This window comes from Procambarus clarkii, chromosome 89 (assembly GCF_040958095.1).
Source record: "Procambarus clarkii isolate CNS0578487 chromosome 89, FALCON_Pclarkii_2.0, whole genome shotgun sequence".
In the NCBI taxonomy this organism is placed as follows: domain Eukaryota; kingdom Metazoa; phylum Arthropoda; class Malacostraca; order Decapoda; family Cambaridae; genus Procambarus; species Procambarus clarkii.
Window position 1 is genome coordinate 11125033 of NC_091238.1, and position 22320 is coordinate 11147352.

Below are 22320 nucleotides of genomic sequence, written 5' to 3' on the forward strand. Positions count from 1 at the left end.
CCCCTGCAAGCACAAATTAGGTGAGTACAACTAGGTGAATACAGCTGAGGGGCGGGACCAAACAGCTGAAGCTCAATTCCCTACGCATAACTAGGCGAGTCCATAGGAATTACCGTTTGTCCTGGCGCCATCTATGTTTTGACAGCAGTACTACTAATGTTCCCACGTTATGTGATGATCGCTATACGGGGTGTTACGGTCAGTTGCTCTTCTATATATGTTTATGGACAACGTAGGTGATTTGAGGCAATTTGCGGCCAGAGTGAAATAGTATCCACGCGCTGAGTGATGGAGGAGGATATATACTGCTGTGTACTCGACCAGCGGGTGAGAGGTAAGTTATATCGAACAATTATGGGGAATAGATGGGTTATTTTAAGTGTAGAATGTCAGGTAACCGGTAACTACACAGATGGGGTAGTTTTTTTTTTAAGTCTTTATTTACTAAAGTGGAACATTACATGATGCCTTTAGCTGAACAAGTCTACTGGTGGGGGAAGTAGACGGGTTTTATGAAAGTACTGTATTTTACCTAAATTTGTATTTGGTTAACTAGTTCAATAGTTACCAGGGAGGGTGTTCCTTTAATCTAATCTAAAAATTCTAGCCGGACAGTGATTAAATAAATTGAATAGAACGAAGTGGTTTGCCAGGGTGCTTAACATTTAGTTTAGTTCACTTACTATGCAGCCCATGCTTAAAGAATGCAAGTTTATCATATTGAATTTACCGTAGTTTTACTGCATTTAATATACCGTTTTTACCCTATTTAATTATGTCGGTAAAGGCCGGTCGTGGAAAGTTCCTAATATAGCAAGTTTTAAAGGAAAAGTTTGAGTTAACTTTAACGCTTACGTTAGTGACCAATTAGCTTAGTCTATTGTGAGGAAAGTTACTAGAATCTAACATTGCAAGTGCCATTTCTCTACTATTTTTGAGAAACATGACTAGATACATGAATCGCGCAGTTTTATTACTAAATGTTCATAGATTAGGTTGCATAGTTGAGGAAATGGTAAGGTTTGTGATTGTGTACCTTGACTTCAGCAGAGATTTTGATAGTGGCGCAAAATTGATAGGGGCTCGGATCATTGGGAATGCTGACTGAAGTTGATTAGGTCATGGCTATACCAAAGGAAATTAGTATAAATGGGGTTAAGTTGGGAGAAGTGTTGTTAGTGGTGCCTAAAAGCTCTCCTTGGACCTCGGTTATTCGCAAGATTATGGTTTAGAGTGCAATAGTTGCAGAATTGGCAAATAAAAAATATTGATGCCCTATATAGTTTTGAAATGGTTAAGACTACCAGATGCAGTTTAATGCTGACAAATGTAAGGTTTGGGGGCTAGGTAAAGATTAGATGGTGTAGATTATTAAGAGTATTAAATTTTTTGCAGGTGGTAAATTGTCCCCGAGCTGGCACTGCTCTCCAGCCTGGGATGTTGATTGGTTAGTTTTCAACTGCCTCCCAACATGGTAGCGAGGTCCTGAGCTGACATGCAGTGAGGAACGTGGAAAGCTTCCTGAATTGGCACATGGTATGCCTCCCTTTCAAACCAGCAGCTGGCACAAATGTTCCAGCTAACATCAGAGTAGTGGATGAAGCCCACACTAAAATGTAAGTGGTACAGTAAACGGACACCCCCCCCCTCCCTTTTGACACTGAACAGTTGGGAGGAAGGCGGGGGGGGGGGGGGGGAAGAAAGTGTGGCTTATAGTTCTGCTAGTGTAAAAATATTACTAAATTTAGTAAAGTCACATTGTCTTGATAGTATAGTTGGGTTAATTATGAATTTTCAGACTATAAAGCTTGGTACATAATTCAACAGAATAAATGTCCCCCTAGTAGTAAGCAGTGGTTGCAAAAGAATAAGAATTTGTATATATAAATTTTGTATTGCTTTTATTCAAATGTTATACATGGTTAAATTAAAGTTTTTGCAATGTTCCAGAAAAATGTTCATGACTAAAGTTGTTGGAAAATAAAATTTGTATAGGATGTTGACTTGAAATGACTATAGCTTTGTTTGTAATTAATAGATAGGACAACAAGATGCTTAGTGTGCCATTTAAAATGGCAACTGTTAAACTGGTGGTACAGGTATGAACAAAATAACATCGCTATGCAAATAACTTTTTAGTAATATTTACTGTTCACATGACAGGTTGTGGAAGGTCATGGCAAGAAAGAGCTGCAGGAAAATACTTGCAGATCTACAGTAAGTAGTGTTGTTTACATTGGAATTAGAGGGTAGAAGTTAATTGCTAAAAACCTATTAAATATTAGGGTATGGAAGTCTAGGCTTAGGCTAGTGGGTACCATATCTGCAAGTTTAGTCCTTTCAGGAATGTATTGAATAGAATGGTATGTTGAAATTGTGAAAATTGTAATGTGGGGTATTAGATCTTAAACAGCATAGTTGAGGGTGTTAATAATTTTAATGAAATATAAATCTTTAGTTAACATTAAATGTTTGTTAAATAAGCTTTAATCTATAAATGTATAACTGTTAAGGGTAATCATGAGTCAAATAAAGTTAATGGCAGGAAAAGTTTTGTTCTAAGTGATGGTATTTTTGCCTTGAAAGTAAAAAAAAATATTCAATGTTTACTTTAGCTTGGTTTTAAATTTATATATATTTTTGCAGAATGTGGTTTGGAAAGTCCAGAAGTCCCTCTTTCAACTGGCAGTTAATGGCAGTGCCATTTCTCTACTCTTTTTGAGAAACATGACTAGATACATGAATCGCATAGTTTTATTACTAAATGTTCATGGATTAGGTTGCATAGTTGAGGAAATAGTGATATGGTTTGTGATTTTGTGTACCTTGACTTCAGCAGAGATTTTGATAGTGGCGCAAAATTGATAGGGGCTCGGATCATTGGGAATGCTGACTGAAGTTGATTAGGTCATGGCTATACCAAAGAAAATTAGTATAAATGGGGTTAAGTTGGGAGAAGTGTTGTAAGTAGTGCCTAAAAGCTCTCCTTGGACCTCTGTTATTTGCAAGATTATGGTTTAGACTGCAATAGTTGCAGAATTGGCAAATAAAAAATACTGATGCCCTATATAGTTTTGAAATAGTTAAGACTACCAGATGCAATTTAATGCTGACAAATGTAAGGTTTGGGGGCTAGGTAAAGATGAGATAGATGTTGTAGATTAAGAGTATTAAATTTTTTGCAGGTGGTAAATTGTCCCCGAGGTGGCACTGCTCTCCAGCCTGGGATGTTGATTGGTTAGTCTTCAACTGCCTCCCAACATGGTAGCGAGGTCCTGAGCTGACATGCAGTGAGGAACGTGGAAAGCTTCCTGAATTGGCACATGGTATGCCTCCCTTTCAAACCAGCAGCTGGCACAAATGTTCCAGCTAACATCAGAGTAGTGGATGAAGCCCACACTAAAATGTAAGTGGTACAGTAAACGGACACCCCCCCCTGCCTTTTGCAACCCGTTCTTGCAAATTTAATAAATCAATATTGACTTATTAGTTGCGTGCATAGGTGACATACTTAACATAATAGTTTCCCTTGAAAAGCTTCATAGAAAACACCGACCTTACCTAACCTACTAGTATGTTAAGATAAGCATCTTATTGCTTCGTAATTACAATTATTACCTAACCTATACCTATAATAGGTTAAGTAACAATTGTAATCATGAAGCTATAAGATGCTTATTTGTTGTTGGAAAATAAAATTTGTATAGGATGTTGACTTGAAATGACTATAGCTTTGTTTGTAATTAAGATGGGACAACAAGATACTTAGTGTGCCATTTAAAACGGCAACTGTTAAACTGGTGGTACAGGTATGAATAAAATAACGTCGCTATGCAAATAACTTTTTAGTAATATTTACTGTTCACATGACAGGTTGTGGAAGGTCCTGGCAACAGAACTGCAGGAAAATACTTGCAGATCTACAGTAAGTAGTGTTGTGTACATTGGAATTAGAGGGTAGACGTTAATTGCTAAAAACCTATTAAATATTAGGGTATGGAAGTCTAGGCTTAGGCTAGTGGGTACCATATCTGCAAGTTTAGTCCTTTCAGGAATGTATTGAATAGAATGGTATGTTGAAATTGTGAAAATTGTAATGTGGGGCATTAGATCTTAAACAGCATAGTTGAGGGTGTTTTATTAATAATTTTAATGAAATAAATCTTGTTTAGTTAACATTAAATGTTTGTTAAATAAGCTTTAATCTATAAATGTATAACACTGTTAAGGGTAATCATGAGTCAAATAAAGTTAATGGCAGGAAAAGTTTTGTTCCAAGTGATTGTATTTTTCCCTTGAAAGTAAAAAAAATAATCAATGTTTACTTTAGCTTGGTTTTAAATTTATATAGTTTTGCAGAATGTGGTTTGGAAAGTCCAGAAGTCCCTCTGTCAGTTGCTGAAACAGAATCAGGTGAGTTGTAGTAAAGGTTATTCTGAATAGATTTGCATAAAAGTAAAAAAATAGTAATAACTTAAACAATATAGCAATGGCTAAAGATAAATGTAAATTGCCATTGAAGTGCAGTTATGAATAGTTTCTCAAATGACATTTACTGAAACTTGGCAAATTGATGTGATATATATTTATATTGCTAAATTAGATCTTTACTACTGCTACTAGAATATGTAGGAAAGGTAAATTCCTTAAAGAAATTTTTTCCATCTGAATTTGTAAAGTACTGAATGCTAATTTGAAAAGTAAAGCAAGATTGGCTTTAAATCTGAAATTAATTTGTTGAAATATTTTTCAGGTGAAAGTGATTATGATGCATGGACTGGGGCTCCTTTACTCTGCAAAAGGAAATCTACAAAAGTGGGCGAGTTTGAATTTGATGTTTTAGCTATATCAATGACCTAATCTTAATTCTCTTATCTAGTCCATTTATAGATGTGTACCAAAGTCCTACTGTTACCACCTGCAGGGATTGATGCAGTTTGTACTGATCCTACCCCATTTCATAAAAGGGGACCAGGCAGTCCTGCAGATTTCCCTGGCTTGGCTTTTTCAGAGCCCTGCTCTACTACCCATCCAATAGATGGACTAGATTTGCATAGGTTTAGGGACCCTTAACAATGGTTACATTGTTAATTCTCACAGGGCTTGTTTGCTGAATGGGTGGATGCATCTAAAACTTAGTGCCTGGCATGCATTGTACAGTGCTTTCAGTAAAGCATATGTACAATGTGTTGATGGCACTAAAGTGGTGGATGTAATGCACCCATTCAGGGAACAAGCTCTGCACTAAAATCAGAGGAAGGGATTGTGAAGGGGCCTTGAAATTGGGTAAATTGAAACTAGGATATAGTACCCACTAGTCAAGGCCTTAAACTAAAGTTAAATCTTGCAAGAATTGCTTTGAATAGAATAAATGGGACTTTAAATTTGTGAATGTAAAGTTGGGCACTGTTAAACAGCATAAATTTGCAAGTTAAAGATTTTATGAAATTTTTTATTTAAATCTTAATTTGTTTGCATGGTTCTTAATTATTTGGCTAGAAGTAATTCATTTATAAATTACACAAATCACAATGTGATATTTCTAATGCACAAGGGCTGTGATGAGGGGTTCAAACTTATGTTGGAGGATCCCAGATGTGCTTTAAGACTGTGCCACAACATGGTAAAAGAATTGCAACTGGGAGGTCTACTGACATCATGGATTTAGTCTGTTTGTAGCTTAAAAGGCTATGTTCATAAATTAAAGAATCATTTAATGATTGTATAGTACACAAATTAAATATTGAATGGTAACTGTACTTCAACTTGGTTTATTTATTTGAAGCTTAAATATTGTCTTTCAGAATATTGATGGGAAAGTTGAACTTCAGCCCTGAGTTTGAAGGTGTTAATTGCTTGACATTCTGAATTAGGTGAGTGTGGTAGTAAACATTATAACTTAAACACTCATTATGGCTGAAGATAATCTGAAATGATGCAACATAAATTGCTGACTTTAATGTACTTAGTCAAACTAAGTTTAATGTTTTTGCTTGATTAGCATTAAAGGAGAATTCTAAAATCTTGTTTAACAAGCTAATTTTGGTAAATGTTTCAGGTGGTATGGAAGATTACAATGTCATCAAAGCATTGACTGGCTTCAGTGTGGTTGTTCTACTCTGCAAATCTACGAAAGTTGGTATGTGGAATTAAGTTTTAGCTATGTCAACTAATTAATTTATTTTCTTTCATCTAGTCCATTTATAGATGTGTACCAAAGTCCTACTGTTACCACCTGCAGGGATTGATGCAGTTTGTACTGATCCTACCCCATTTCATAAAAGGGGACCAGGCAGTCCTGCAGATTTCCCTGGCTTGGCTTTTTCAGAGCCCTGCTCTACTACCCATCCAATAGATGGACTAGATTTGCATAGGTTTAGGGACCCTTAACAATGGTTACATTGTTAATTCTCACAGGGCTTGTTTGCTGAATGGGTGGATACATCTAACACTTTAGTGCCTGGCATGCATTGTACAGTGCTTTCAGTAAAGCATATGTACAATGTTGATGGCACTAAAGTGGTGGATGTAATTCACCCATTCAGGGAACAAGCTCTGCAATAAAATTGAAGTAAGGGATAGGCCTTGCTGAGCCTATCTTAAAAGATAGGATGTTAGGATTTTTTTGGCTTATTATTAGGCATTGGTGATAATAAAAGTAGTGTCCCTGTTTAATGTTTATTTTTCTTTTACAGGTGATTGTCTCTGGAGTTGTCCTGGCCTTTTGGATCTTGTGTTCATCTAGGTGCATCTGTCTCACAACCTGAAAGAGTAGATGTATTATAAATACTATATGTAAAAGTTATTAAATAAAACAATTTTAATGAAACTACTATATATACCTTATCCTGAAATCATGCTGGAAATTATTGTTTACTACTATTGATGCAATGTTTAAACATCTGAAATTGTTTAACTTTGAAAATAAATAGGTGTAAATTTTACCAAGTATTTAACTTGTTATAGGTGCATGCAAAATGCACTGAAAAGATGTAAGTGGACTACCTATTCAATTTACATTGAAATATTAGTCTAACTAACAAATATTGCAAATTAAAGTGGAAGAAACTTTAGTCAATATTTTAGTTTTCATATTTGAAAGTAAATTTAAAGCTATGCAACACCTAAGCTTTGTACAAATTATAATTAAATTAACTAAAGATCATTTAAATTTACAAAACATTAGAAAAGTGACACTGAAGCATCTATACAACATGGTTTTCACAAAGTCTTTGGTAACTTAAATTTAATCAAAGCTCTTAAATGATTTGTCTGCCAAACTTCAGATATTCTGAAATATTTTACCTAGATTAAAACCATCATTGTTTGAAAGGGCAAAACAGATTACTGTCAATTAGTTTGACCTAACATCTGCAAGGTCCTGAAGGCATGGAATTTTTTCTGTAAAACTTTGTTTGCTAAAAACAAACCCTGCCTAATGAACCTGCTCATTTTTTTTTTAGAAATGGTAATTGCAACATTACCAAAGGCCATTGTTTTAATAGCCAAAGTACCAAATGAAAGACCAAGAAGCAACAAACAGGTACATGGTAGAAAGGACAAAAGAATGGTTACGAGGACCCTTTCATTTGTTAAAGAAATGACTGGGGAAAAATGCTGTCATACCACAAGGGGTCTTAACCCTTGTCATATACATCACTGACATTAATCTAAATATTACCAACCACAAAAATTGCTGATAACAAAAATAAAGAATATAATATTGAGGCCTTAATGCAGATCTCTAACTCTACAAATAGTAACAAGACTGGCAATTTCTTAATATAAAACAGAAAAAAATCCAAGACCTTGCACGTGAGCCAGAACAATCCATATCACAACTACCACATTAAAATGAAACAACAATGAAGGTAAGGTAATTACCAAAAGAAGGCACCAAAGTGCGAAATAATCAGAGGGCGCTAAATATCACCAAGAATGCCAATACGAGAACAAAAATGCATAAGGCGAACGATATCAAAAGTATCCGATTCACCTAGAATTCTATCGAGGGACAAGTGACTGCGAGGGACGGTCGGAAAGCAAGACACACGCTCGTCCTGGAAGTCAGGACATTCAACAAGGATATGCACAACTGTAAGAGGGACAACGCAATTCGGACAATAAGGAGCAGGGCGGCGCTCCATCAAGTGACCGTGGGTTAAGCGGGTATGACCAACCCACAGCCGTGTCCCACCGCCGGTTACGGTGGTAGGAGGAAGGCCACGGGGACACACTAAGTTTGAGAGTACGCAGCTTGTTACCAACCACAGAGGACCAACAACCCTGCCAACGGGGAAGAATGAATAACAGGATAAAAGTCGGAATAAGGAATACCTTTACGGGAGATGGGACAAGAACGGATAGCTTCTTTAGCGGCAGCATCCGCACGCTCATTAAAACACCAATATGGCTGGGAACCCAGCAAAACTCTACTGATTTAAATTTACTAGAAATAAGAAGCAGCCAATGTTGAATCTCAATGACCACCGGATGGACAGGATTAAAGGACCCTAGAGCCATGAGGGCACTACGACAATCAACTACAACCACAAAGGAGGAATGAGAAAGCAAGAGACGAAGAGCATAGAGAATAGCATAAAGTTCTGCCGTAAAGACGCTAGCCTCCGAAGGGAGGCGACACATGTAAGTACGGTCAGGAAAAACAACAGAGTAGCCCACACCATCCGCAGACTTAGACCCATCGGGGAAGATGGAAATAGAGTGGGAGTGCGAAGAAAAGTGCTCAAGGAAGAGGCTTTTCAGAATTGTAGGAGGGGTAAAGGCTTTAGTAATACAAGTCAAGGACGTACAAAACTTGGGAAGGGGGACTCTCCACGGAGGTAATGAAGGAACAATACGAGGAGAAACATTAGAAATATGAACAGAAAGAGAATCCTGTAAGCGAGATAACTGGACAGAAAGTGGGAGACAATGAAGAGGAACAGGAACCACAGGAGGAGGAAAAGTCAATGCACGACAGAGGCGAGAGGAAGGATGTTGGAAGGACCGCGCAAGATAGCGAAGACAGTAGCGATCACGGCAGTCCTGAAGAGAGAGAAAGCCAGTGTCAACATACAAACTAAGGGCGGGAGTCGAACGAAAGCCACCAGAGCCGAGACGCAACCCAGTATGGTGCAAAGCATCAAGATGGCGAAGAGTAGAAGGAGAAGCAGAAGAGTATGCAGGGCAACCATAATTGAGTTTAGACAGGACGAGAGAGGAGTGCAAATAGAGGAGCGTGCGCCTATCCGCTCCCCAAGAAGTATGGGACAAAACCTTAAGGAGGTTAAGGGCCTTAGAGCATTCAACTCGGAGGCAAGAGATATGGGCTGACCAAGACAAACGAGTGTTAAAGACTAACCCCAAAAGCTTCGCGGAATCCCTGTACACAATGAGATGACCATAAAGCAACAACAATGAAGTAAAGGTCCTTTCAGTAAGAATCTATCATTCGCTGAAAGTTGCTGCAGTTAAAAATAAAAGAAAATACAACTCCCTAGAAATAAACAAGCAACCTTTTTGACTAAGGAAAAGAAGGTAGTTATTCTACTGTATAAATCTAAGTATTCACTTAGATAACTGTATCCAAGCATAGAGGTTCCCCACCCCCCTTCCCTTTCAGAAAAACATCTACTTTCGAAAAAGTTTAACATTGGCCAACAAAAATGATTCCAGAACTAAATTGCCTAATACCAGGAACAACTGAGAGCCATGACAAACACTGCAACCCTCTCCTACCCCCAAGTCTTATGCTATTTATGATCCAAGGTAATTTGAGATACTTATACTGTACTTCCTACAGACGAGTCTAGTGAGAGGGTGATCTCCTGGCGATTAAATTGAAGCACGATACAGGTGTCAACGAACATCAGTCAGCCCACTTGTCAGCACAGTGGATAACTAATGACATCATAATCTGCAGTGTTGTATGCCTCCCTGTGGCCATTTAAATCAATAAAACACAGGGTTGTGGCAATGTTTACAGTATAAGGCAAGGTATAGAGGAATCCTGGAATGCCATGTAATGTGTAGTCCTTGAATGTGCTTTAGGCAACCAAATTGAATAACAACATTTCTGGTGTTCGGCTATATAATCCGACTTTCTCATTCGGTATAATGTTTTAAACCTAAATAGGAATTCACTTTAAAGGTCAATTTATTTGGAAAGTGCTAACCAGATTCCAAATTACTGAGCTCTGAAAGTACTACAAGGCAAGTTTAACCGAATGAGTGTTTGCCTATCCATACCCCCATGAGGTATGTGACAACACTGAATAAAGAAAGGGTCTTTGAGCATTCACCGTGCAGGTATTTGACATGACCAATATAGCCAAGTGTTAAAGATCATTCTAAGCAGTTCTGCACAATCCATATACTATCAATTAATATGATAGTATAGAAATGGTGCATGATATTTCCTATTAAAACTCATTGGACAACTGTTTGTATTAGACATTTTAAACCTACAAATGGTAGCCCTAGATATCGCACTACAGTATTAATTACAAGATGAACAATGTAAAATCAATACCACAACAGCAAAGGATGACGGCTTTTCAACAACCGACAAACACACAGGTCTAACACCGGCCATCCCGAGAGAGGACGTCCCAAGCACGTGCACCCCACAACTTTACATCACCTTTGCTACCTCACGCGAGCACGCAACAGCATGAGGACGCCACACTCCCAAACCAACTCCATGCACTTTGAGGCTTTAACAACTCAACATTTAAAAAGTTGATTTAAAAAATCAAACACCTGAATTTTTCCCTAATTAAATTTACTAGGGAAATGCACACCAAGCCATGAAACTTACAATGAAGATGAACAAATTACACACAACTGTCACCAAACTTCCACATACCACCCCCCTCTCACTCCTGCCCTCCCTCCTTAGGTGCTCTGATTGGCTGAGCACCTGAGCCACCACCACTCACCTCTTGTTGTGAGAGCCTAAAGCATGTTTGGTTGCACTTTAAAAGTTCCCGAGTGTACTCGCCTAATTGTGAGTACCGCCTGCCCGGTTCACCATTTTGTTTTTCAATCTACCTCAATTTACCCCTTTACAGTCAAATATTATGCAAAATTCTGTTAAAGACTTGTCCCTTCTTAACTTAAATAACTGCTTTGGCCATCTGCAATCTTTCTAGGTGGGTAAAAATGACTCTTGAGGCCAGAAAGGACTTATCAGAAGCCGATCATAACAATACGGTACACACACAAAATCACAACCTGATATACACCAAGCAGAAAATCCACTGGAGCTGTGAGGCGACGTAAACCCTTGCCCAAGGCACTGGCAGCTGCATACTCTACCACAGTATATTACTGACTTTGTAAAAGTCTTACAACCAGATTTCCCCATAAATCACAGCAAGTTTTGAGGCCCCTCCTTGAGTCAACGTCTTACGTAAGACCTACAAGCACTCAGGTGAAGGCTGAAGCAGTTCAACACCATATGCCCCAACTTCAAATACACAGTTGAGAGGCGGGACCAAAACGTGATTTTCTGTGTGTGCCTGAAGTTGGGGCATACGGTCTTGCTTCACCCTTCACTTTACCCTTCACCGGCGTACTTCAGGGGTTTTATTTAATACTTGGACTGGCTTCAGTAGGGCCTCCAGACTTTCTGTGGCTTCACAAGTGTCACGTGAATCCCCTGCATAGCAGTGGAACTGCCTTTTCCCTTCACCTTCAATGCCTCTGCACTGGAAGTATACATCTACACCAGCCCAGAAGAGTCATCAGTCCTGCCACCTCTCCATACCCCCCAGGGCCTGGCACGGCCTGGTACGACTCAGAGGCAAGCCGGGCGCCACTGCTAACTGGCAGTTTGTCCCCACAAACAAGCAGTTAGCCGCCTTCAACTGACAGTGGTACAGCTCAACACAAAGGCACCGCCAGCCACAACGAGCAGTTTGCTAGTTGACCAGATGTCCACCTCGTGTTGACACTGGATGAGTCATCACCGCCGGACTATATAAAGAGCGCTGCCTCCCTGGAGAGGCAATCTCTCCCTTAGTGCTCTAGGATCACCTTGGTGTCTCTAACCCGTCGTCCACTTCCAGCCAACATCATGTGACTGATGCCATGGTGGTATAGTAGCTGTCTTCAGAACACCAGTATATCTTCATACTTTTATTCATTGCTTATAGTTTATTTTTTGCATTTAAGGTCATACTAACTTGTTCACCTTTGCATTACATGATAGTCAAGTATTGTCATGTTATTTTTGTTCATTACTATTTCAGTAAATTGTTTAATTATTTATTTGATAATTTTCATTTGTTTCCACCTGCACTTTACACACTGCAAGGCCAATAGCAGCATTTCTTTCATTTATGTGAGGGAGAGCCATACCATCTTGGTTCAGTATAGCTGTGATACCATAACCCGTCACACAAGATATCCAGTTGTAAGACTTTTACCATCAGTGGTGGTAGAGTATGCAACTGGCAATGCCTTTGTTACAGGTTCGCTTCATCTCACAGCCCCAGTGGATTTTCTCACACATTTGAATACATGAAACAACTTTATTTGATACATTCCAAACCAAAGTACTGTACAGTACAGTAATTATCAAACCATCAAATGTGTGGGATAATCATAGTGCGCTAAATATCACTAACGTCGCCAATACAAGAACAAAAACGCATACGGCGAACAATATCAAAGGTATTGAATTTACCAAGAATTTTATCGAGGGACAATTGACAGTGAGGGATGGTCGGGAAGCAAGACACATAAGTCCTGGAAGTCAGGACATGTAGAGACAACGGTTTGGACAATAAGAAGCAGGGCAGCGCTCCATTAAGTGCCTGTGAGTTAAACGTGTATGACCAATATACAACCTCGCCAGAGCCATTTCCCACCACCGGTTACGGTGGTAGGAGGAAGGCCACGGGAACACACTACTCTTAAGAGCACGCAATTTGTTACCAGTAACAGAAGACCAACAACCCTGACAACGGGCAAGAATGGGGAAATGAATAACTGGGTAAAAGTCATAATAAGGAATACCTTTACGGGAGACGGGACAGGTGCGGATAGTTTCCTTAGCGGCAGTGTCCGCACGCTCATTTAAGAACACACCAATATGGGTGGGAATCCAGCGAAATTCCACTGTCTTAAATCTACTGGAGATAAGAAACAGCCAATGTTGAATTTCAACTACCAAAGGATGGACTGGATTAAAGGATTCTAGAGCCATGAGGGCACTGCAAGTGTCAACTACAAACACAGAGGAGGATTGACAGCGAGAAAAGAGTTGATGAAGAGCATAGAGAATAGCATAAAGTTCTGCCATGAAGATGCTAGTCTCCAGAGGCAGGAGACACAAAGGTGCAGTCAGGAAAAACAACAGAGTAGCCTACACCGTCTGCAGACTTAAGACCCATTGGTGAAGACGGAAATAGAGTGGAAGTGTGAAGAAAAGTGTTCAAGGAAAAGGTGATTTAGAACTGTAGGAGGGGTAAAAGTTTTAGTCATGTGGGTCAAGGCTTACAGAATTTAGGAACGGGGACCCCTCCATAGGGGCAAAGACGGAATGACACGAGGGGAAATATTGGTAACACAAACTAAAAGAGCATTTTGTAAGAGAGACAACCGTACAGAAAGAGATAGGTGGTGAAGGGGAACAGGAACCACAGGATGGGTAAAGGTCAAGGCATGACATAAGCAAGAGTGAGGGTGCTGTAAGGACCGTGCAAGGTGGAGAAGACAGTAGCGATCATGGCGATCCTGTAGAAACAGGACGCCAGTTTCAACATACAGGCTTAGGGTAGGTGTCGAAGGAAAGGTACCAGAGCTGAGCCGTAACCCAGTATGATGCAGTGTGTCCAGATGGTGAAGGGTAGAAGGAGAAGCAGACGAGTAAACAGGGCCATAATCGAGTTTAGACAGAACGAGAGAGGAATGTAAAGAGAGGAGCAGTGTCGATTAGCTCCCCAAGAAGTATGGGACATGACCTAAAGTTAGTTAAGGGCCTTAGAGCATTCAACTCGGACGTAAAAAATATGGGGCGACAAAGACAAACGAGTGTCAAAGATTAGCCCTAAAAGCTTTAGCAGATTCTTTGTACAAAAGGGGATGACCCCTGTTACCTAACAGTAAATAGGTATCTGGGAGTTAGCTGTTACAGGCTGCTTCCTAGGGGGGTGCGTGTGTGGGAGAAAAAAAAATTTAGTAGTTAACCACTGAACTGCTCTGTCTCCAAATAACACCCTGGTGCACAAGAAATAAATTCTTTCCAAAAAATTTATTTCTCTTCTTATATTGTTAAAATGCAGAGTCTGATCACGGGGAAACTAAACAAAAAATATTGTATGTGACTTACTTTAGCTGCGATGGAGCTGGGAAGTTGAGCAAATTATGGGCGCTGAGCGTTGGAGCGATGGGGGTCTGTCGGCCCCGCCACCCCGTGCGACGGCAGTTGCTGCGAATAAAATGTTGCGCAATTATTTTGAAGTTTCTCATTCATTTCTTCTTTTTTTTTTGCTGTAATATTATTTAAAAGTGTGTAATTTGTGGAATTTATATAATTCAAAGTATAGAACATCGCTATGCTCAAAATTATGGGCCTCATATATGCGACATATTCTACAATCAAACAGTGTTTTTGCTGTTATTACACTATATACACACATTGTATATACCCATCTACGTATGTATTCACCATAACGATCCACTATGTTGGTATGGTGAGCCCAAAAAACATGAGTGAGCTGCCACACCCTGCCAGTCCTCCCTCCCTCCTCCAACACATTACTCGCCAACATTCCTCCTCCCAAAATACTGTTATTGTGTTTATTACACTATTTACACACGTTATGTATAAGTATGTACATGTTTTATTCATGTACATACGTACATACTTGCCATCTCCTCACCTCTCTCTCTTGCCTACTTAATGCTCTTGCTTCCCTCATCTCATCACAATCGACTTTATAATGGTTCAGGACGGATCGAAATGTCGTCGTCTATTCAATTTCCAGTGTGTGGTTTGGTCAACAATGAAATCTTCATGCAAGATCTTATAAAGAAAACCCCTAGAACGAGTTTTGCAGATACGAAAGAGTTTAAGGTGAGTAGGGGATGGTTTGAGAAATTTTGAAAAAAGACGTGGTATTCATAGTGTTGTGAGGCATGGTGAGGGTGCCAGCTCAGACAAAGTAGGAGCTGAAAGATTTGTTCGTGATTTTAAAGATTTTGTAGATACTGTATTGATGGATATATTCCACAACAAGTGTTTAATTGTGAGGAGACATGGCTATTCTGGAAAAAATTGCCGAAGAGGACATACATTACCCAAGAGGAGACGTCACTGCCCGGACACAAGCTAACTTGGGCTAACTTGTGTCAGGATAGGCTAACTCTTGTGCTGTGTGGCGATTTGAAAATTAAACCCTTGCTCGTGTATCATTCCGAAAATCCAAGAGTTTTAAAAAATATATAACGTGCAGAAAAACTGTGATGTAGAGTGGTTTGCCCTGCCATCAAAAAATATCTGCAAGAGAAAAGTTTGACACTAAAGGGCCTGCTTCTCGACAATGCTCTTGCTCATCCTCCAGACTTGGAGGATGCATTGTTGGGGCCACTTTTTTTTTTTTTAGGGATATTCCTGCATGGGCCCTAAGTTTCTGGCTAATGAACCAATGACATGAAGGAGGAGTTTTCAACCTACCTTGTGTTAGGTGTGCAGGGGTCAATAGGCTGAACATAATGTCAGGAGCAAAGGGGGGCGTTTGCCTCTTCAAACACAATTGTGACCATCTTCATCTCTTCGAACTATCCTAAATGCTCTCTTCACCTGTCTGACCAAATTGGGTGTCCAGACCACCTTTGAATCTGAAATTGTAAAATTAATAGTGATTTCAGAATATTCAGTCCATTTATACTAACAAAATTATATACAGTATACTGTAATTGAAATTTTACAGAATGATAAAGGCAATTTAGTAACTTTGTTAAAATGCACTTGGGGGAAATACATGAAAATAGGTTAATATGGTTTGTAAGGTTGATGGGAAATGTTTATTACTTTTATGATTTAAAAGATGTATAGCCCTGATACTCCATCCTGGGTGCATTCCACCAGGTAATGACCACAGCAAAAGTTTTCCACGAGGCTCTATTGTCACACAAACTTTTCACATTTTCAAACTTGATTCATCTTTCCCCCCCCCCCCCCTCATTCCAGGGGTTTTCTTTAAAAGGTCTTCATGCAAATGCCTTGGTTTCTCACAAATGATGGCCTCTGAAATGCTATCACCTGCTAACTCTTTGTTGTGTATCCAAATTAATAAAAAATTTTCAACATCCTCAAGTGTTTGTGTTCTTTGTTTCGGGATTGTTGATATGCCTTTTGCCACTTTAACGCTCATAATGTCCTTTTTCTTAGCAAGTATAGTGCATATTGTTGACATAGATTTGTTGTACTGCCTAGCTAGTTCAATAACCTGTGCACCGTTTTGACGTTTATGAATGCTCTCTTGTTTTTCCTCTATGGTCATTCTCACATGTGTTTTCTTGGCTTGAACCTTACCACTGGCTTTCTTGGGACTCATGGCAAGATATATAATAACAAATTTTATGTTCAAATAGCCAAAAATCCCAAAACAAATGTAATGCTTTATAAAGAATTCAGGCGCGATAGTTACTAGGCAGGAGACACTGGTAAACTGAGGTGCAATCACCATGCCACCACGCGCTAGGTCAGCCCATACGCATATCAACAAACTCATTTCCCGAGGCAAAGTTTGTAACCCGATTCAAATTTTTCGAAGAAATTAGGCTCGTAACCCGAAAAGTTCATAAATATTCATTCGTAAGACGAGGTGACACTATATATAAGTAAAAAATTAACATTTTGTAGATACACTGTGCTGTATTGATGGATACATTCCACAACAAGTGTTTAATTGTGAGGAGACATAGCTATTCTGGAAAAAATTGCCGAAGAGGACATACATTACCCAAGAGGAGACGTCACTGCCCGGACACAAGCTAACTTGGGCTAACTTGTGTCAGGATAGGCTAACTCTTGTGCTGTGTGGCGATTTGAAAATTAAACCCTTGCTCGTGTATCATTCCGAAAATCCAAGAGTTTTAAAAAATATATAACGTGCAGAAAAACTGTGATGTGGAGTGGTTTGCCCTGCCATCAAAAAATATCTGCAAGAGAAAAGTTTGACACTCAAGGTCCTGCTTCTCGACAATGCTCCTGCTCATCCTCCAGACTTGGAGGATGCATTGTTGGGGCCACTTTTTTTTTTTTTTTAGGGATATTCCTACATGAGCCCTGAGTTTCTGGCTAATGTACCAATGACATGAAGGAGGAGTTTTCAACCTACCTTGTGTTAGGTGTGCAGAGGTCAATGGTTGAACATAATGTCAGGAGCAAAGGGGGGCGTTTGCCTCTTCGAACACAATTGTGACCCTCTTCATCTCTTCGAACTATCCTAAATGCTCTCTTCACCTGTCTGACCAAATTGGGTGTCCAGACCACCTTTGAATCTGAAATTGTAAAATTAATAGAAATTTCAGAATATTCAGTCCATTTATACTAACAAAATTATATACAGTATACTGTAATTGAAATTTTACAGAATGATAAAGGCAATTTAGCAACTTTGTTAAAATGCACATGGGGGAAATACATGAAAATAGGTTAATATTGTTTGTAAGGTTGATGGGAAATGTTTATTACTTTTATGATTTAAAAGATGTATAGCCCTAATACTCCATCCTGGGTGCATTCCACCAGGTAATGACCACAGCAAAAGTTTTCCACGAGGCTCTATTGCCACACAAACTTTTCACATTTTCAAACTTGATTCATCTTCCCCCCCCCCCCCCCTCATTCCAGGGGTTTTCTTTAAAAGGTCTTCATGCAAATGCCTTGGTTTCTCACAAATGATGGCCTCTGAAATGCTATCACCTGCTAACTCCTTGTTGTGTATCCAAATTAATAAAAACTTTTTAACATCCTCAAGTGTTTGTGTTCTTTGTTTCGGGATTGTTGATATGCCTTTTGCCACTTTAATGTTCATAATGTCCTTTTTCTTAGCAAGTACAGTGCATATTGTTGACATAGATTTGTTGTACTGCCTAGCTAGTTCAACAACCTGTGCACCATTTTGATGTTTATGAATGCTCTCTTGTTTTTCCTCTATGGTCATTCTCACATGTGTTTTCTTGGCTTGAACCTTACCACTGGCTTTCTTGGGACTCATGGCAAGATATATCATAACAAATTTTATGTTCAAATAGCCAAAAATCCCAAAACAAATGTAATGCTTTACAAAGAATTCAGGCGCGATACTTACTAGGCAGGAGACACTGGTAAACTGAGGCGCGATCACCATGCCACCACGCGCTAGGTCAGCCCATACGTATATCAACAAACTCCTTTCCCGAGGCAAAGTTTGTAACCCGATTCAAATTTTTCGAAGAAATTAGGCTCGTAACCCGAAAAGTTCATAAATATTCATTCGTAAGCCGAGGTGTCACTATATATAACTAAAAAATTAAACTCAGGATTACTTTCAACCCCTACCCCTTTTGCTCTACTCCATCGCCTCCTACCTTCACCCCCCCTCTATGATGTACTCTTCCATAGACACCTACCTTTGCCCCCCTCCTCCCCTCTACTCCTCCATCATCACCTACCTTCACACCCCCTCCCTTCTCCTCCTCCATCGTCACCTTCCTTTCACCCTCCTCTATGATGTACTCTTCCATAGACACCTACATTCACTGCATATAATGCTCCCCTCTACTCCTCCATCGTCAACTACTTTCATCCCCCCCCCCTCCGCTCTACTCCTCCAGGGTCGCAGACAATTTCACGAGCGTGAGAACTACGAGTTCTCTAACTACTCTCACACTCCTACTCTCTCACCAGTGAGGGGGAGGGAAGGAGGGAGGAAATGAAGGAAGAAAGGTGGGGGAGAGAGAATAAGCAGGGGGGAGGAGGGCCTAGATACATTTCTTCCATATAGATAGGTAGACTGAGGGAGAGCTGCTTGCCAAGAGCCCTATCAGACAGGCTTCCTATTCCTCAACCCTCCCTAATATGCCACATCCTGGTCAAGACAAATTGCTCGATTGTTATTCTTGGTGTGACTCGAGAACTGACCTCGAGGCGGGGCATGGGCATGGATTATCTCCCTGGGGCACGCACCTCCCTGCCCCAGCTCTCTCTCTCTCTCTCTCACATAATCTATCAAGGGTCTAACATGAGGTCATTGTGCCTACCAGAAGTGTATATGTCCAAGGCTGGCCACCTGTCTGGACCATTCAAATGTATAAACACGTAATTAGTCTATTAAAATTATATATAATGCTACAATTATAAATTAATTTGTTCATGGTCATTCGTTTATCAGTATTTTAATATGAGGTATATATACGCATGTAAGTATACGTTGACGTACACATATATGATTATGTGTATAGAATGATTATGATTATGTGTAATCATATATGATTATATCTAATGGAATGCATTAGTAAGTGATGTGGTGGAGGCTGACTCCATACACAGGTTCAAGTGTAGATATGATAGAGCCCAATAGGCTCAGAAACCTGTACACCTGTTGATTGACGGTTGAGAGGTGGAACTAAAGAGCCAGAGCTCAACCCCAGCAAGCACAATTAGGCGAGTATATGAACGAATGCACATGTACACTTTCAAATGAATTAAGATACCTTGAGATACACAATGACTTAGTTTAAATAGTTTAAACACATTATGGTACTGATTTTGACATGCTGATGTCTGGAAGGGAGAGGGGGTGTGGGGGGTTATTGTCTGAGGTGGAGGACCAGAGGAGGGGGTCAGTGGAAGGATGGTGGCTGGAGGGATGCCATTGTTCTAATGGTTATGAAAACAATTATTAATGGCAGGAATTCAGTGGGTGTGTACTTCACCCGCACCATCACCATACTGTGCCCTGCTACAACCCACCCCCCCCCCCCCACTCCACCCATGCTGTGCGGGGCGTATTACACATTATGGGATAACCGACTGTCTGTCCATTCCTGTCTGCTCGTTATGCTGCCCTTCCTTTTGAAAATTGTCTGCTTTATCGACTTCCTTCAAGACCACACGTTAGCCTCTTATCATGCCCTCTTACCACTCTCAGGGAGCCGGCTCTTCTATACAATAGTTACCACTCAGTCCCCAAGGTGAAAGAGTGTCCGGGCATATGACTTGTTACATGTACTTATTTGCGATTCGTTTGGGCTGTCACGTGTGGTGATTAGTGTTGGGTAAGGCTAGGCCAGGTCAGGTCAGACTAGGCCAGGTCAGACTAGGCTAGGCTTTTTGCCCGAAACGCTTTGCGTAATAGTGGCTTTAGGCATTGTATGTACTAGCTCTACCTATAAGTCAAACAATCCTTGTAAATATTTATTGTATGTATGTACCTTACCTAAATAAAATTGTATTGTATTGTATTGTATTGTAAGGCTAGGCCAGGTCAGGTCTGGTCAGGTCTGGCTAGGCCAGGTCAGGCCAGGCCAGGCTAAGCAGGGTGAGAGAAGTAAAGCGGCAGGTACTTACGTTTCCGAGAAAGTAGCGGCGGTAGTATATTGTTGATTTAGATTCGACGACATCCTGAAGCTAGTAGGTGGCGGCCTCATCGCTCTCAAACTTCTTGTTGTTGTAGGGGATACGAAGCACACCCAATATCCCCCTTACATTGATCACACTAATATTTTTACTATTTCGGACACCAGATTTGTCTGTTTCGTATATGTATAATTGTTCAATATTAAAACAACAATAGAATGCTCTAAGTACTTTCGTATATTAATACATCTTCAGAAGGCATGGTTCGCTCTGAAGATGTATTAATATAAGAAAGTACTAAAGGAAATTCCTGTTTCAATTCTTCCTCCGTGGTCTGACACTTGTTATATATTGTATATACTGAATTATATATACTATAATTCAGTATATACTGAATATACTATACTATATACTAAATATACTATATATTATATATATATACTATACAGTATATAGTATATATATACTATACTATTTTTATATTAATAGTATATTAGATATTTATAATTTATTTTAAATATATAATATATAATATAAATATATAATAATATTATATATTTATATTATTAATAGTATAGTATATACTATACTATACTATTTAGTATATATATACTATACAGTATATACTAAATATACTATATACTGCCAACAAACTCACCCTTAACATTGACAAAACTTTCTATATTCTGTTTGGCAATAAATCCTCTAATCAAATAAATCTCAAAATAAACAATACCCAAATTTGTAACAAATTAGATGGCAAATTCCTTGGCATTCTCATTGACCACAAGCTGAATTTCCAGGGACACATTCTAAACATATCAAAAAAAGTTTCAAAAACTGTGGGCATTCTTTCTAAGATCAGATATTATGTACCACGCCCTGCCCTGGTGACTCTCTACTACTCCCTTATCTATCCATATCTCAACTATGGTATTTGTGCTTGGGGCTCTCCAAAATCACTTACGTCCTCTAATTACTCAACACAAAGCTGCTATTAGGACAATATCCAATTCTGGCCCCAGACATCACTCGGTACCCCTACTCAAATCTCTGAATATGTTAGACATTAAGTCACTGCACATTCTCTCATGTGTATTATACATATATAAAACGCTAAACTATAATGCCAATCCTGATCTCAAAAGCTTCATAGAAGGTTGTAACAGAACCCATGAGCACCACACCAGAAATAAATACAGTTTTGATATTCCTAGAGTACGACTTAATCAAACTAGAAATGCTCTACAAATCAAGGGGCCCAGAATGTGGAATGACCTTCCCAACCATGTTAAAGACTGTACCTCTCTCAACCAGTTTAAGTTAAAAACGAAGCTATACCTAATAAATTCCCTGTAACCTACCTTACCCTTCTATTGTCAACCAATGTCTGTTTTTCTTTAAAGAGCGCTGTTTGTCGACATAATTGTATTTGTGCTGCTTTTTCATCTATGTTTTCATTTCTTGTTTTCATTCTACTCATTATGCTCAATTAGTATTAAGCTTGTCATTTAAGTTTATCATGCCCGAAACGCTTTGCGTAATAGTGGCTTTAGGCATTGTATGTACTAGCTCTACCTATAAGTCAACCAATCCTTGTAAAAATTTATTGTATGTATGTACCTTACCTAAATAAAATTGTATTGTAAAATTGTATTGTATTGTATGAATGCTGCAGTTTTCGAGTTTGACGAGCGATGAAAACTGCCACTTTTATACAACTACAAATATCTTTTATT

General features: G+C 39.3%; 1 protein-coding gene and 1 long non-coding RNA gene across 12 annotated transcripts; one reads left to right on the forward strand and one right to left on the reverse strand.

Annotated features, from left to right (window-relative positions):
- Positions 1-202: 202 nt before the first annotated feature.
- On the forward strand, positions 203-6829 carry LOC123773306 (uncharacterized). Of its 11 annotated transcripts, XR_011225797.1 has the most exons (11): positions 203-334; positions 1396-1616; positions 2164-2217; positions 2647-2807; positions 3186-3406; positions 3874-3925; positions 4360-4413; positions 4754-4815; positions 5805-5873; positions 6059-6139; positions 6696-6829. XR_011225797.1 is itself a non-coding variant. In XM_069318015.1 (8 exons), the coding sequence occupies exons 4-8, from the start codon at positions 3388-3390 to the stop codon at positions 6765-6767; spliced, it is 267 nt and encodes an 88-aa protein (XP_069174116.1). In that variant the 5' UTR covers positions 203-334; positions 1396-1616; positions 2164-2217; positions 3186-3387; the 3' UTR covers positions 6768-6829. The 11 variants fall into 11 exon arrangements, 2 of the variants coding, with proteins under 2 accessions (XP_069174116.1, XP_069174117.1); XR_011225803.1 differs by lacking the exon at positions 2647-2807 and having other exon boundaries at positions 4352-4413; positions 4754-4819; XR_011225802.1 differs by lacking the exon at positions 2647-2807 and having other exon boundaries at positions 4352-4413.
- Positions 6665-20911, reverse strand: LOC138359158 (uncharacterized). The gene is made up of 5 exons (XR_011225805.1): positions 20573-20911; positions 17358-17520; positions 15689-15852; positions 14342-14440; positions 6665-6763 (listed from the first exon to the last, which is right to left on the reverse strand). It is a non-coding gene; the product is annotated as an uncharacterized lncRNA (long non-coding RNA).
- Between the last annotated feature and the right edge of the window lie 1409 nt (positions 20912-22320).

Coding starts and splice junctions, on each gene's coding strand:
- LOC123773306 (XM_069318015.1), top strand. Junction 3,926..4,351: donor AAAATACTTGCAGATCTACA/GTAAGTAGTGTT, acceptor AAATTTATATAG/TTTTGCAGAATGTGGTTTGG. Junction 4,816..6,695: donor GCAAAAGGAAATCTACAAAA/GTGGGCGAGTTT, acceptor TTTCTTTTACAG/GTGATTGTCTCTGGAGTTGT.